At 39.3% G+C, this 18,060-nt stretch overlaps 1 protein-coding gene across 1 annotated transcript in view; it reads right to left on the reverse strand.

The window, feature by feature from the left end:
- SPTLC2 (serine palmitoyltransferase long chain base subunit 2) overlaps nt 1-18,060 on the reverse strand; it is an 88,367-nt gene that overhangs the window by 12,882 nt on the left and 57,425 nt on the right. The window contains exon 10 of the mRNA XM_076345187.1: nt 764-899. Within this exon, the coding sequence (XP_076201302.1) occupies nt 764-899 (136 nt within the window). The remainder of the gene's footprint in view (nt 1-763; nt 900-18,060) is intronic.

Below are 18,060 nucleotides of genomic sequence, written 5' to 3' on the forward strand. Positions count from 1 at the left end.
TTAAAATGAAGCTATGCTTTCCAAATTTGAAAGTGTTGGTTGAGCACTGCATTATACATGGATACTGAAAAGCAGCTATCAAAGCCAAGTTGTCCTTGGAATCAGGCTGTTGTTTATGTTGCAAAAATTTTTAATATATACATTATATCCTGCTTGCAGAATTTTAGCCTTAATTATCCACACAGTGGCCCACAAGTCCATAAGCATTTATAAAGCTATGTGTTACAGTTCTATTAGTATTTACAATAACAATACCTGAGCTATTAAATCCAGACCTCTTAAAAAACTTGGGATTCATCAAATACAGTTTGTTGTGTCCCATCATGTCGCGCCCCCCCTGCTTTTTATTTTTTTTAATTTTCAGAGTTCATCTGTGGAAATGTTGGCTGCTTCTGATCCAGGAGCTGGTTGAAAGATTCATCCAATGACTTTTAATGTTAATTTCCATTCAATTTCAGCTTCTCTTTAGCACATACATATATTCTACATATAAATAAAATGAAAAAAAAAAACCCCAACTTTTAAAACATGGCATGTAGGGGTAAAATTGCTTCCCTGAAGTGCTTTCTTGCTGCACAATCGAGCTACAAGCCTCGATTTTCTCAAGATCACTTATAGGAAGTTTCCATGTTTTATAAGACTCAGTAATGATCATAAAAGCAAAAATCAAACCAGTCCTTTCTTATATTTAGAGAAGTCTTAATATTCTTGTACTATCCTAGCTTTAAAGAAGATGGATGAGAAGTTATCCTGTTAAACCTACCCAATTTTTGCTGGCATGTACAGCATCAGAGGCACAACAGGGGAATCTTCATTTCCATAGATGATGAAGCCCATCTCTTTCAGTCGTCTCCTGAAATATCTCGTGTTCTCTGCTAGCTGCTGCACACGCGCTTTCCCTAGAAAAGAAATTAAGATAAGACCGCGAGCACAATAGTTGTAAGTTACATGTGTGACTGCAACACAAGACCTCTAGCTAAAGTACAAACTATGAATGTACCACTTGTGCTTATGGAGGTGTTAAAATTAAATGCAAACTAGAATTTGCAGTTTCTTCTCCCTCATGTAATCAAGATTAATCACTCATTTTCTGATAACGCTGTAGCTGAATGGACTAAGACAGGCACAACCATCAAGTCCAAGCACTGCTTAGTTTTTCCATATCAGGTTTTTAATCAAGAGGCAAAACAAGGCAGTTACCTGCTTTTAAACAAGATCAAAAATTTGCTCAAAATTCAGTGGTAACTGCATCTTGAAGAAGAATTTGCTTACACTTTGAATAATTAATGGAAACCTATTGAATCAGCTGGGGCTGTTCGCCGTGTTTTATCCTGCTTGTCTGTATTAATGGAAATTACTACTTTCCTCCTTAGATCTGCTTGCTGAACTGATCATGTGGCTGCTCCCTAACCTTTTTCAGTTAAAATGAGCTGGGTTTAAATTAAACCAATTACTTCTCATAATCCAGCTCACTTCGCATAAGCAGCAGCAGCCAATTTATCATGTATTCGGCCAATTCTGTATGGATTTTTTTTTTACATTTGTTAAAACTAGCACACAGGACACTGGACAGCTAGTATAATTTAAATATTCCAGCTATTCAGAAATGCATAGGACAACCTATTTATCAATTAATTAAATTCTAGCCTAGCACAGTGTACTACGTTTCTGTATTGCCCAGAAAGAGATCCACATCATCTCACCTAAGCAGATGATAATGCATTTCTGATCAACTAATACTCTAATGTGCTTAAGAGATTAAGCACTATGCCATTGATGAGACTATAATAAGTAACATTTACAATTACTCGTCTCTGGTCCACAGAGTATATTTCTGGATAATTGATTATCCAAACACTGCCTTCACCAGATGGGTGGTTCATATATAGAAGCATTAAATCTACAGCAGTGCGGATCTATGCCACATAGTGAAGTTGGCTGCTAGATATTAATCGTCTTCCTTTAAAGTTGTAGATAACATAAGGTGATTACCAAAAGGAATGCCAGGTCTCAAAGAAACATCCAACACCCACATAGCTCTGCTGCAGGCCAGAACAAGTGTAATTTTAAGAACCTATATAGTTTTTGTAGCCAAGAGTATCAGACATTCCACCCACAACCATGCAATCAAAGGCAAAATCCCATCAAAGGCAAAGCATGAGGAAAAAGAATGAAACCTGTTAAGTTTACAAAACTTGGCCTATCATTAGTGGGTAGGAGCTGGTATTTTTAACAGCATTCACTACCATTTAAGACACCTCTTCTCCTCCATTAACAGCATTATTTCTTAATCTTTTCTCCCCCAGAGTTTCTGCAGAAGCTTAATTCCTCTTCCCCAAACAGCAATAAGATTTCAGTAAAACACAAAGACATCTTGTGCTTATGAAACTTATTTTTTAATTGGCTCACATCAGATCAGATCCTCTAGTGGAGACCCAGCTCTCTCATGTTTTCAGACCAATTATTGGTTACTTTAAATACCCCAGACTGCAAAGTGAAGTTGAAAAAAAAAAACCCCAACAAAATAAAAAGAAACAGGCCTACTACAACATACTACAGATAGTGGGCCAAAAGCCACTACTTGCATTTCTAACATTGAGACAACCAATAAAAACACAAGTGTCCAGAACAATCTACATGCAGAAAAAAGCTACTACGGTACTTTCTGAGAAAGCTGGATCCGCATGTCTCCTATACAGAAATGCACAACTTCTGACAACATTTCAAGTCAGTGATGTACAATCCCATCAAAATACACATGAGATTTCACCACTGTGAGAGCAGTAAGGTAACGTACACAGCTGGATACAACTGCTGCGATCAGTCCCTCTCCCACGACCAGGAATGCAGCTTCTCCCATACATTCTCTCCATGCTCCCATAAAGGACGAAGTTTACAGTGCTTCAAGCAGAAGGAACTTCAGCACCTTTACAGTTTTTCCCTCTACACATTCACACCCTTTTCCAAGTTGTTGGGAGCCTTCCAGGCTAAAGATTAAAGAGCAACCTTAATTTGTAGTTGGCAACCACTTCACAGTCTTCCTTAAACTCTTTCCCATAAAACCAGTTTATGATTCTAGATTTGTCCTTACAGATTGAAGACTGCTTTGAGATGTAAACAAGTTTCATGCAGAAGTCTTTCAGTTCTCTACAGAGACATAATCACCTACTACAGCAACTGACAAATTTAGAAGACGCTTGCTGCCTTCTTTGCAAAAGTCGGTCAGCTTTTACTTCGCTCCAGAACCATCAGTCAATTTAATGAAATTATTACCTCTCTAAAAAACTGATCACCATCACTACAACAATATTACCAAGAACTTGAAAACTTATTCAGTGGTGTCTTCTCACTAACCGCCACGTGTCATTACCATCTTCTGAAGAGAACTGTAGTCGTGGTGAAGCAAAGCACCGAGAATCGAACAAGAACTGGGTGCAGGTTCCTTTTCCTCCACTTTCCTTTCTCCCCGCATCCTGTGCAACTACTCTCCTCTGCACTTCAACATATTTAGTCTCCTATTCCACTACAAAATCCTGCACTTGAAGAGTGATGCCACATGCTAATTGAATAGGGTTTGCAATATTATGCAACAAGCATACACCCAGTGTTCAGCTCTAGTAACATTTGCTGGTTCAGCCCCACTGGTACACACTAGCGTAGCAGGCTGTTAACTGCTACTACAGTTTTACCATGTTTTCTGGGACCACAAAGACAAACCAAGCAGTGCCTGCAGACAGCAGTGACTAGGTACCACTACTAATCCCACTTGTACCCGAACAATGCTTGAGCATTCAGACAGGACCTCAAAATCCCTTCCCAGCCCAAACATCTTCTGAAGCTCAGAGCTCTGTCCACATCTGCTCAACTGTAGGCCTAGAAAGACTGCCAGGACTGCAGCAGTCCTCCAGCAGCTGGCTTTCTTGGCAGTATGCAGCTTCCTTTTTAAGATCACGCAAAAAAGGTCGGCTCAGACACCACCCTGCCAATTGTTCTCGCACAGGAGTTGTGCAATGATTCTGGTAACATCCTTTCATCTAGGAAACTGGAATGTGATGACCTTCAGGGAGGGAAGGAAAGGGGGAAGGAAAGGGAGGATTACTGGAGCCGAGTTCTTCAAAAGTCTAGAAAACTAGAACCCCTCATCAGAGCAACTGAAGTCCCTTATGGGTCCTGTAAATGGCTTAAACTAGCTACTGACAGACCTACGCTGGAATTAGAGGATTAACTAATAACTTCTCCTTTGCTTTTATACCCTTTTGCAAGTTTACTGCAGTCATAAGATTGCTCTTGCAATTTAGTAAAACACTTCCTTGCTTGTAGCAGCCTGGGCATCATTTAGTCTAAAGCCCACATGTATCCCCTAAAGAACACGCTGCCATTGTATCAGAAGTAAAGGTCACATGCCACCTAAAGGAGAGAAACACTCTCTTTACCACCCTCAACTCACAGCTATAGCAGTGCAGACTCAGCAGAGAAAGAAAAAAGAACAGAGAAAAGAAATGCAACAATTGCCTCTGCTTGGATAGCTAAGATGGGCTGAATATTTATAGCTGACAGTTTGAGAAGAGGAAGGTGCTTTTACTTGACATAACCTTATACCAGTCCAAGATAACAGGCAGGCACTTTAAATTGGCATTGCTCATTTTCATACAGACATTTGTTTTACTGTACACCTTAAGTGCAGAATACATGGTACAGAGTTGCAGCCCTCCTACCCCAGGTGCTAATAACCAAGCGTGAACTCCCAGATCAGCAGCAGCTTTGCTGAGGAAGTCACTCAGAGCTCCTCTCAAACCTTTGCTCTAAGGCATTGCCCGTAACATCATGGTTGTTACCTACTCTACACAGCCAAGAATGCCAGAAATATGCCTTTACATTTATAAACCCTAAGCAACTTAAGTCTAGACTTAACAGAACAGACAAATCAGGCTTTAGAGTTTCTGCAGAAGGGTTCAGTACCACCAGCTGAACCTATACAGTAAGTAACGGCTGATTGACTGTAGTATTTTTACCATTCTTCCAGTACTTAGCACATACCTTCCAATATGAACAGCAAACTTTTGCCCACTTCTAAACAAGCTTCAAAAGATGGTGTTTCTAGATTTTGCTGAGGGAGAGTATTTCTCTTTTCTGACATTTTACCATATGGCATATCAAGTCTTACAAATATATAAGGCAAGCAACATTCTTTAAAAAATGCAGCTAGCATCTCCCTGAAAAAAAAATTCCAACACCCTAGAGAAAGCACTCCATTATGAATCTAAAGGCACATGAGACGCCTATTACCCGCAACCCTGGTGGAAAGTAAATTAGTATCTCTGCCAGGACAGATTCCCACAGGCTAAAAGAATGATACTTCATCACTTGTGAAGGCCTCTGCTTTAGAGGTCATATTGCTCAGAAAGACCGAAATTATAGTGAACACATTATCTAGGAGATATTTAAGCAAATTTCTTCTCAAAGCAGAAATTAAGTTGATACTTACCATAGTTATCTGCAGGATAAAAAGGGGGTTGCACCTTCCACCACACCAAATCTAAACTCCTCTCACAATGGGTTTATCAATGAGGCACATAAACAGAGAAACTCACTTGTATTTAGCCTCGCTGCTCTTTACATCATAGAAGTTCATGCTTAAACTAACAGTGCAAATACTGCAAGGATTCTCAGACAACCCTTATTTGCAAAAGGCAGTTTAATAAATACACAGCAATTGCTCAGCAATTGAAAATTTTTGCAAGATCAGGATGAACTTAGTCTTTGAAAAAAAATAAAAATAGAAAAACAGACACTTCTCAGAGCTGAGATCTGTGTAACTTCTCCATTCCACATTAAAAAAATCATCTCTACGAAGAACAAAGAAGCCCTAGAATTTGTGGTAGTTATTCTGCCACAAAGATCTAATATTTGTAGCGTTCCTGTCATCTATTAAGGCTGATGAATAAGCTATCATAGATGGTATTGGACCCAAAAGAAAATTTAGTTCAACCAGGATATGTTTGTTTTTCCCCCCTCTTGTGATCTCTAGACAGTGATTGGAGAGCGATCACAAATCTGTCCTTCTGAACAATGCAACACTTCATCAGCCAGGCTTCTTGAGAAATAAAAGGCATGTCGCATTATACACCAACAGACTACCGACTGACACTGAACTCCAGAGGGGCAAACCAACTTCAGATAGGCAAAACAACACAAGCAGGATTTTATCTGCTTGTCACACTAGGGATCACTGTCACCTGGATCTAAAACAAAGATACTTGACGCAATACAAAGGAAGCTATATGTTTACATTTCTTTATAAGAATTAATTAAAACTTCAAAGCAACATAAGTAGGACACATCTTTAAAAATGGTTCCTGAGCAGTGAAACTGTTAACTGTATGCACAAGCTGCAAAACAGCTCGTTGGTCAACAAATACCAGTTCACATTAGATAGCTATGATGAAGTTACTATATAGTCTTTCATTAACTAATCTTGTAGCTGTTCGACACATTACAGTTTTAATCTTGCAGTCTTAATTTAATGGGTTTTTTTTTGTTGCCAACATGGACAACGAGGCTAAACTGAGCAATTTCATGCCTTTATCTTACATTCCAGTTGAAGGCTAACTTCTTTGGTTCTAATGATTAAACGAAAAATTTAGAATAAAAGAAAACTCTTAATACGAATAGATTGCTATTCGGTACATGCAGAATCATTCCACTTGTGATATGTATTTATTGCCCCAACTACTCAGTCTCTCAATAACAGCTCATGCTGTAACATAATGGAATGCCCTCAGTTCCAGTTTTCATTATGTGATCAATGAAATTAAAAGATTTACTAGCAGAGATTTCTAAGAATTCTGTGAGAACTTGTGAAGATGTACTCTGATAGTAGCACACTGCCTCTGATAAGACTCAGTATGTATCTATATCACCTACTGACAGATGTGCCATCCCTAATTTGTGGCAGAATCATTTCTCTTTGTATAGCTTATTTCAGTCAAGGAAGGGATTTATCTGGCAGTAAGTTTACCCTGACAAATACCACAGCTTTACTGATGTTAGCATGACCTCAGCAGGAATACCTTTGCTAGGAGGGCTATCAATTTTGTAGGACTGCTTACCTGGGCAGGTTTCTTGCCCTCTCCTCTCCTGACAGCCACAATCTAGGGAATCTAATAAACCTTTCCCCCCCCTTGTACAAATGCTTTCCCCAAGACTAAACAAGTTAATTTGTTGGTCTTTCTTAGAAGAAAAAGTAAAAATAAAAATCAAGCTAACTAAAAGAAGGTACTTGGTCAACTAACTGCTCGTGCAGATTATGGTAGCTCTGTGTGCGTGTATATGTGCGTGCATATGTGTGAAGGGACATCAAAGCAGCAGATCTCAACCTACTTTTTCATGAAACAATGCTGAAAGGCATTTTATAACCTGAGCAGTAACGTTTACTGACTGTTGCCAGCTACTTAAGTAACAACTGAGCCTCCATATTCTTTTGTGGAATAAAAAGAGCTTGTGGAAAGGGCATGTTCTGTAGCACCCACCATCGTTCCCAAATGACACGACCAACCTACAACCCAATTTTATGGAAATCCTTGACCACACAAGCTTACTAAGATTTTTACCAGACATGTACGTAACTAAAAGCCAACCATCACTGAAAACAGAAAAAAAGAGAAAGAAATCACAATCCATTATGAAGGCACAGAGAACAAAGTGATGCCATCGTGTTGTCCTGCTCCCCAAACAGAAGATAAGGTGGCTAAATACATCCTACATGGAAAGGATACGGACCAGGCTGCAATATTCCATGGTTGCTTTTCTGAGAGCACCAGCATCAATGACAGTGAAGATAAAGCACTATTTCATTAGCATGGATAGAGCTTTTTCTCCATATACCTTGCTATCTATGGGCCAAACAGAAGAAAATAAGTGCTAATTTCTACTTCAAAAAGCCTACATTTTCAGACATTTGGAAGTGTTTAAATCAAAGTAAACTGGTGATGAAAACTTGGTTACATATATCATTCTCTAGAAGTTTGTTTCTTCAAGTCAGAGTGATGCTATAATATATTCAAGCTTGTAAATTTTTCCACATTAAAACCCCCTTGTTTTTGCAAAGGCTTATACTTCCATTCTGTTTATTATTCCTACATCTCTGTCTTTTGGTTGGCTGTTTCAGTGGAAGACATAATTCAGCATACTCTGTTTTGGAAGCAAGCATTTTTAAAATCTCAACCAGGAATTCAATATTCTTCTGCTGATTTAACAGATTCTCCACTAAGCTTTCAGAAACTTAAGTTGCCTCCTGAGGGCTTATGAAGATCTTTTGCAATGTTAACATAATAAGTCAAGTTGTTTTCTGGACACTATACTTGTAAATACCTCATCATTAAAAAAAAAAACCACAACAGGCGATTCCTTTTCTGAGAAGGCATAAAAGCACTACTATTCTTTTACTGCCATGAACATGTTTTTCATATAAGATATAGAAAATTCCCTCTTTAAGGCTTCTCCTCAAAAGCACAAGTCAAGCATGACTTCTAACAACATTTCCACAATGAAAAAAAATAGCATAATGTTTTTAGATTTGCCAAGTAGTAGAAAGGACAAGCACAACTTAAGAATATCTGACTGGAAGCAAGGGTCAGATTTGAAACAAAGTAGTACCTATTTAAGGGCTATAGTAAGTAAACTGAAAACTAGTTCAACATTGATTAAATGCCAACACTTTTACCTTTTAAGGAAATGTAGCACTAAGAGACAGGGAGAGCATGATGTTGTTAAAAATGCTGTAATAGATGTTTAAGGACCTGGGATGGTAATATCTGCCAGAGCTGATTTTAAGAGGCTTGTAACTTCATCTGTTGGAAAGAAGACTCATAACATGAACTCACATCCCAAGGCAGAAAAGGGGATCAAGACCAATTCATGTGCACAATCCTGCCAAACGCAGCACTCACCTACACAATAATGGAAAGGTCACCTCCTACAGCAACCTATTCTTTCAGCCTCGGGGGGGAGGGAAAAAAAAGTTATTTACAACAGCTCAAAAATGAGAGGGAGGTTTAAAGCAAAGTTTTCACTGGTTTCTTCTGAGAGATCATACTATAAAAGCTAATAAGGAAATTTTTATTATACATTACATACAGATTTCTTGTCTTTCAGAATACTTTTCCTATCTCACTGTTTAAGTTCCAGGGATAAGGTGGCTCCACAGATACCAATCTGCTTCTTCTAAGTTTGCACGTGTGAGCACTGCACTGCTGCCAATATTTGCAGTAAGAATTTTACATCCTTCCCTTCAGATGCCGTCTGCAGATTTTCATTACAGGTCTTCAGAAAAGTATTATATACAGTTATACAATGTAACCTGAGATTGCTCAGAGACATATTAAAATGTATGGGTCAGAATACTACATTCCCCCAGTTTTACATTATAAAGCACCAGCTCACACAGGCAAATGCCAAGAGAACCTGTCAAAACAATGAGAAGCTTAAAAAAGTAATTAGAATAATTACTTAACTCAGTGCTATTATATTACTGTTTAATAGCTCAAACTCTAGTGCAAACCAGTCAGAAGAGAGAAGCGACTCATTAGGTTTTTCCACAGCGCTGCTAGGGGCATCCAGGTTTAAAACAAACTTGGAAATGGGAAGAGTCATTATGGGAAGAGTCTTTAGGCTTTATGTCTAGAGTCTGGGGTCACCAGAAGGACGGAGCATCTTCCACTAGGGGCCACTGCTGCACAGAGGGAGTCCGCAGCCGCCTTCTGCAGTACCCGAGGGTGGCTGCAGACTCCCTCTGTGCAACAGTGACCGGCTCTCAGGATGCTCTCCCCCCCAAAAAAAGCCTATACTGCATCACGGGAGAGCCATGCTTAATTCATCCAGGAGACGCTAAGAAACGCTAATTGGACAGCTGAGTCAAGTTACTTATTTTTCTGACACACTTGCATGCTTCCCAAGTTCACCGCTCGGGAGATAAACTACAAATAATGTGGGAGGAGAAGCCCAGTTTAAGAGCCAGTGCACTTGAAAGCACGAACGAGGAAATCAAAAGACCGCTGAGAGCTCATGTTCGTTTGCCATATGGCAGCAGCATTAGCAACAATTTATTTCAGGAGAAGCAGTGAAGGGCTTGGCTCATGACCATTCTGAGTTAACCCCATGCCTATGGCTTTTTAACAAGACTGTATGCAGGGGATTTGCCTGGATTACATGGGTACTGAGTATGGAGCCACTGCAGAGGTGATGGTAAAAATGCTCAGTGCTTTAAAGGAGAGAGGAAAACAGTTAAATTTTATTTAAAAAATTGGCAATGCTAAAGCCAAGGAAATTCAGAAACGGAAAAAGGAGAAAAGAAAAATTATGGCTGATGTTCTTGGCATTGAAAGGTCTCTGAAAAACAAAATTTATGCTAATGCTAAGTATCTGTCATTACATTTGCTATCAAGCTAAACAGTTCCAGTGGAGTCTAAAGGCATGCCAAAAAACAGCTGGGTGCATGTATTGTGTACTCATTGAGTTTATATATACTGGTGAGATTGAAGCCTTTGGCATATTCCAAAGCCCAGGAGTATTTTTATATTTGCACCTTCTGATTTTGTTTGCAACTACCAGCTGCATTTAGAGAACTCCAAGGCAGCCTGTTTGCACCATGAACTTCATCATAACAGGAGGCAGCTCTCACATGAAGAGATCATGTCTTTTGATGTGACTGGAAAGATATGATCTGTTAAAGAACTACCATTTAAAATATACTGACTTAAAGAGGTTTTAAAAGAACTTTGGTCAAGTGTGTAATCATAGAATAGTTTGGGTTGGAAGGGACCTTCAAAGGTCATCTAGCCCAACCCCCCTGCCGTGGGCAGGGACATCTTCAACTAGATCAGGTTGCTCAGAGCCCCGTCCAACCTGACCTTGAATGTTTCCAGGGATGGGGCATCCACCACCTCTCTGGGCAACCTGGTCCAGTGTTTCACCACCCTCATCGCAAAGAATTTCTTCCTCATATTTAGTCTGAATCTACCCTCTTTTAGTTTGAAACTGTTACCCCTTGCCCTACCGCAACAGGCCCTACCAAAAAGTTTGTCCCCACCTTTCTTATAAGCCCCCTTTAAATATTAAAAGGCCGCAATGGAGGCACTTTCCCAGAAGATCTTACTAATTGTTCAAAATAACACGTTCCACAGTTTATTATTCTATTAATAGAAACCCTATGTTGGCGACCACAAAAGAACTTCAGGCTGCACATGCACTCCAAACATCACAGTGGTAGTATTGCCCAACCTTGTTGTAGCCAATAAAATAGTATTTGTATTAACAGGGTAAGTCTGATTGATTTCTTCATGCTGCCCTGATCTGTGTATCATTTAAACTGTAAATTCTCTAGAGCAGTCATGATCTCTATATAGCAGTGAGCACAACAGTCTTGGCTCATGTCAAAGGTTTTCTGGTGACACAAAGATGTTACAAAATGACATGGTAATAAATTAGCTAAAAATGGCCACTCACCCCTGCACAGCCATGACAGTATTATAATTATTTGATTAGTCATCTTTTGCCTCAAACAGCAGGCTTCATTACGTGAGCAGAGAGACTTTGAAATAAGATACATGTGTAAGGGAGACCAGCATGAATAAACATTTTAAGGAGTTAGTAAAAGCAGTATTAAAACCAATTGATTTAAACTGAGCCAATGTTTATCAAAGTACAGGAGACAGATTTTCTACAGCAAAATCCCTTTTATAAGATCCTGAAAACTCAAGCTTTAAAGAGACAGAGACTAAACAAGTACAATGCTACTGACGCCACAGCCACAGAAAAAAAGACGGGTTAACGGACCATCCTGCCTCAAATCTGGCCAATGTTGACTCCTAAAACCAGCGTAAACCAAACATTTAGTAATAGTTGCAAATACATAAAATGAGTAAATTCCATTAGAGATGTTTATAAATGCTGAAACTTAGAAATTATTAATCCTTAGTCATTAAAGTGAGATTACAAATATTGTTTTGCCTAGACTCAGTGTCATTTTTGTACAAATGAACAGCTAACACAAAGCAGCAATGGCTAACAGCAGAGCTCTGGGAGTAGAAAGGTAACATACTGGCATACCTCCAGCTATAAATTTTTACTGAGCTACCACGTGGCAGATCAGGATTCACATACATACCAGCCAGGCAATTCAGAACTTAAGGATTGTCTACCACACCGCTACTTACTCATTTCTGCTTATAGTTGAATGATTTATCTCAGTAGTTAAAAGCATATCCAAACTACCCTACAGCTCCTATCCATGGAGGTGGCAGTGGGAAGTACCTAATATGCTAGAGTTCAGTCCAGAGCAAGAGTGGCTGAAAAGGTTTTGCATGGTGAAACTTGTTTAGGTTACAAGAAGGAAAATTACTTCTTAATAACTCAATTCTTTAATTATTTTGTCCGCATGGACATTTAATCTTCTGGGTACATATACATCATCAGTAATCAACTTTTATACTTTCTACCTTTGTAGTTGGCACAATTGTGTAGCAACCTGCATCTTCCCCAGTGTGACTGAAACAAGGCTAATGTTCTGCCTTACATGTGTCCTTTACAGTGTCTCAGCTACAGAATTCAGTAAGCTACTAAGGACTCAGAGGGAGGTTACTATGCATGAGAATAACACATCAAGTATTTACATTCCTTAAGAAGGGTACATCTACAAATCCACAGGACAGAAGACTCCAAGCACTCCCTGTCATTACAATTAGCCAACAGTGGGTCCAAGCCTTTAAAACATACGTGAATGAAAGGCTGCTTTATCAAATGTAGCATCACTACCAGACACTGTACCAGTGACAGATTTTGATGAAGCTGTGACTGAAACATGAGATGATTGACCTGCCGATGTCTGAAAGACATTTTTAAGTTAGCTCAGGCTATGTTAGAATATTTTAGCAGAGTATGCTTCCACTACTAGAGAAGAATCTTCTGTAACCAACCCCAATAGTCTGTGGAGGGACTGTAGCCACTGATAAACTGAAGCCTTGGACAAGACTTGATTGCTCTCCATAGTGGGAAGTAAAGTTTCAGCCCTGAAGTACAAAGCTTAAACCAAAAATGCAAGAAGATAATATCCTGACTTGGTGAAAGTCAAACTTCATCAGGAAGAAAGAAACTACTACTAAAAGCTGTCAGTCATTCCTCTGTAGGAAGATCACCAGAAAAGTAATCCTCATAGAAGGGAGGAGAAACTGTTGTGCTGATGAGGCATATAAATATAGTAGGAATGAAAATTGGAACTTGCCTTAGAGAAGAAGCTTTTTTACTAGGGGAAACACCTTTATTGGACTGCTTTGGTACTTCAGGGCTACCGGGTGACTGAATATAGAGAATGGCATCTCTAAGACATAGGTGGCCAGGGAAGATGCAAGAAACCTATCCAGCCAATGGGTAGATTTGAAAGACAGTAACCAAACAGCTACTCCAGAACTGCTGAGCTAGGGACATGTAACAGCTTGTACGTGGCACAAAATAGCCTACTTGGCAAGATAAGAACATCCCCTTGAATGTTGCCTGCTTACCAATTAGCACATCCTTTCTAAGTGTAACAGAGGTGTTCTAGACATGAGCACCATTCAACTCCAGAGGTTCCCAATGCTTTGATGAACAGCTCCTGAGTTCTGCACAATCAGAGCTGGGAGTACTTAATATATCTACTGTCTGTCCAAGAAACGAGGCGCCAGAATTGCCCTCACCAGCCCAGGTCTAGTAGGATGGCTACTGCCACATTGTATTGGCTTGTCAAAGACCATCAGAAGGAATCTCGTCAGAGGACGTCAGCTTCCCTGACCACAGGTTGGAAACGTGCACAAGCAAACAGACATAAATCAGCTATGAAACTGCAGGAATTTATATCATTAAGAAGTGTTAATGCAATGAGGTCATTCTAGGATGCATCTTGCACAGACAATGACTCTGGAAACATCCACTCTGCACCTTTCCCTATGGTCCAACAGCACTGGAAAAGGCATTTGTGGAATGTAAAGGAAGCTCTACAGGTTTATTATTCTCTGTGTAAAAATATAAAATGCCCCAAAATGCTAAAAATAGGGTGTTACTACTGTGGGAGGTACCACTTTCACTTTTCACAAAATCCTTTAGGATGGAAGAGATGTCTTGAAATCAGCCAGTCCAATCCGCCTGCTCAAGCAGGGTCAGCTAGAGCAGCTTGTCCAGAACTGTGTCCAGTTGGGTTTTGAATGTCTCTACAGATGGAGACTCCACAACCTCTATGGGCAGCCTGTTCCAATGTTTGACCACCCTCACAGTTTCAGTTTTCAGAAACTCCTTCCTTCTTTGATAAATCCTAAAATTATCAAAAAGTTATCATTTACTAGATGCAGAAAACAGCTAAAGTTACCCATGTTAATTCAGTTCTGCTTTGTACTTTTAGCTGCCTCCCACAATAGAGGATGAAATTTCAAGTTTATCAGTTTGAGAAACTAATAATAATGAGCACTTTGCAACTTTTGCTCATCAACATACTGCACATAATAGATATGAGGCATCTAGCCTAAATGGCTTGAAGCTGCTGAGGTATTTTGCCCGCAAAAGGTCAAGGCCCAAGCTGCCAAAACCCAGAATAATACACATCCACTTCTTATGTACCCTGGCAGTCAAAGAGTGAGTCAAACTTGCCAGGGGACTTTGCTCATTATACATAAAATGCTTGACTGAATTTTAGTAACAACTCAACATGGCTTCAGAGTTATTTTAACCAGTGGCCAATCCCCACATGAATGTCCAAACTGCCTAGCCACAGAAATAACAAGCATAGCAAAGCCAGGTTCAAAGTGTTTTCTCTTTACATCTAAATCTAAGATAAATGTTATTCATGCCACACTGTGCAAATATAACTGCAAGGACTCCAGCTCTAAAAATAGAAGTGGTAGGAAAGTAAGAACTAGTAACAAGTGGTATTACTGCTACCTCTGCCCAAGTAAGAAAGACTAAAATGCTTTGCAGAGTTAGTTGATGACACTTCCCTCTGCAGCAATTAGCCTCACAAAAGGTATCAAAAGAACTTGGTGTCATCGTGGTGTTGCTGTGATTATTTTTCTTAATGCAAATAAAAACAACAAATTGAGGAAATTTCTAAGGCAAAAGCAGTAATGTGTGGCAAGAGAATTTAGAATCGTGTTCTGAAATAAAAGAAAATCTGGAAGTGGAGACCAGCCATTCTCAACAAATCAGACACTATAGTAAGTCACATTCAGTGAGTTCCACTCGCAAGCATTTAAACTTGTCTTAGAGTGGAGTTATAATTTAGATATTATGAGAACCAAAGCTGCCTCTCCCCTCCAAGACTCTTGCAGACATTTCTGTTTAACAATCATCATTGGTTCAGATGGTTTTTTTTGTCAGAGCACAGAACTGAGCCTGAATGCATCATATTATTACTTCTTCTAACCTGCCTAATTATACTTTGGCTGGGACAGCAAGAAAAAGAAGTAGTTGCCAGAAGGACCAATTAGCTAGCGAACTACCTAACACCACTCTGAACTTTTACTTATAGATGCAAACTGACTACCTGGCAAGTTTTCAGAGAAGGAACTTACCTCCCTGAAGCTACAGCAACCAACAAGTTTAAGTACAACCACTCCTTGAGAAAAACCCTTTAGTAATCTGCACTGTTCTTGCTGCTAGGTGAGAACTACAGTAACAGTCCTTGGGTGGTAAAGTACAATAAATGGTGCCAATTACACCTGAAATACCCAAGATTTCTATCGTCACTTTTTCAAGCTCTCCCTCAACAGATTAGTGGAATTGAACTTGCAGCAAGAATTAGCTCCTGAAAAATCCCATGCACTATCTTGCTTTCTGAAATTTTCCTTTAGAGGTACATCTAACAGACATAAAAAGAAGCAAAAGCTTTGTGACCAATGACAGGGAAGTATGTCATTTCCATATTGGAAACGACATATTGGAAAATAAATATATTTTCCATCAATCTGGACATAGAGCCTCTAAGTCATCCATTGCTACCACAAAGCTGCAGCCTTGCCAGGGCCATGTAATTTATCACAACCAGATGGTGTTCTGTCAATAAAGGAGGGGCTGCTATCATTCCAGGGCAGAATAATTACCTTTCCTTTGAACGAAGGACAAAGTTTTCAATAAAAACCCAAAGTTGTTTAATGCAACTTCCAGTCTGTCAGACTCCTACTGTGCAGCTCCAGGATTTGTTAGACTCACAGAAGTGAAGGAGACCATTTGTTAAAAACATAGCACAAGTCTCTCAGAGAGGACGTTGACGATACACAATTTAAAAAAAAAAAAAAAAAAAGAGGCATTTTGAATCTTCTTTAAAAGCTTTTTGCATAGACTTTTTCCATCACAAGTTTTACAGGGAAAGTAGCTGTATTGCATTAAAATGCCACCTATGTCCTAGGCCTTTTAAGTAAACTATGGTAGATCTTCACTGCTCTGGTATGCACTTCTTCCAGCTCTGCATTTTTGCATCTCTAAAGCACCAGTAGCAACATTTATTCTGAGAGGAAGACTAACAGGTAAGGGTTGTGAAGGACAGAGAATTAAAGGATAGCTAGTAAACGAAGCTAAAGAACTGAAAGCCATCTCTTCCAGACCAAAACACCACTAGGCTGACATTCCTCTGACATCTGGAAACACATCCCAATTATACTGGAGTAATTTCAGAGAACTGGACCTTGCAGCGTAATTAAACATGTCACAGTACAACCAAATGGTACCTTCACTTTGAGCAATGCAAGAGACTGGATGAATTGAAATTCATACTAAATTTCCCCTAGAGCTTCAAACTCTGCCAAATAAAAAGCAGTAATTATTTGAACACTCAAAGCATTTTCTGAATCTACTTCCAAGCCAAATTTGGACTTTCAGCTTCCCCTTCTTTCAACAGTACATATTTAATGAAATGGTTAACACATCCTCTTTTCACAACAGCAGAACATTTTGTTTGTCTTGAAAAGCTAGAATAACTATCAAGCCTGGGAAATTAAAGGTGAGCTGCAAGCCCAAGTGTGACCATTTCCAGGAATTACATGTAGCAGAATAGAATGGAAATGTTCATGTAGTTTTAGTTCCAGGATGGTAACAAACGTTATTAAAAGATGGCTTAGCCCAGTTTATTCTTGATTGACCCTCTAACTAAGATCAAATCAGCACATTCTTTTCTTCATCCAGCAGTTGCCTAAAGGATGCCACTCAGATTCTATTATATTTTACATGTGATTTACAGCTTTAGAAGATAGATATTCGGGCAAAGCATGATAGAAGAGAAAAAAAAAACCACAACAATTGAACAGCATTTAAGATTTTGCACAAATCTCAACTGACGTACATTTCTGCTCATCACCTCCAGGAGCTGCAGTCAGTAGCTGATAGCTTACCACCCAGAAGACCACAACTAATAAAAAAAGGGTAAAGATAAAGCACAATATCTTTCGGTCCTTGTAAGAAGTACAGCTATGTGCATGAACAAAAAGCTTCAGAGGGAAAGAATAAGTTGTCTCCTCTGTATGAACAAGCAAGGGTGGCTCTTACCTTAGGATACTGGGGTCCATCCCCACCAGAACTTGATAAACATCACTGGAAAATCTCTCTTTGTTGTTCTTTCTTAATGAGTACATGCAGTGGGGACATAACACAATGGAGACAGAAAGTAACAAACTGCCACAGAGACAGAGATACAGATCTATTTTCACTAACACTTGAAACTCTTCTCAGAGTTTGAGCATTCCTTGCACCTATGCAGTAGCCTTCAATGGAGATTTTGCAGGCTTTTCCAAAGCCCACAGACACAGGTGTGTGGCAACTCACGCTGAGTGTGCAAAGGTGCACAAGAAGAGACAGTTCAATGTCCTTTACAAGGTAGAGGCCTTTGTTTGCTTTCCAACACATGGCAATTAGTTTCATCTTGATAATGAGCCATTTCTACTGTTCTTGTTTTGTACAATATTGTTCTCTCCAACTTTGCTGTATTACACACAAGTATACTACAAAATCATCTTTTTTGAGATCACCACCAGCTATAAAGCATTAATCTTG

The sequence above is a fragment of the Aptenodytes patagonicus genome, chromosome 7, assembly GCF_965638725.1.
Source record: "Aptenodytes patagonicus chromosome 7, bAptPat1.pri.cur, whole genome shotgun sequence".
In the NCBI taxonomy this organism is placed as follows: Eukaryota; Metazoa; Chordata; class Aves; order Sphenisciformes; family Spheniscidae; genus Aptenodytes; species Aptenodytes patagonicus.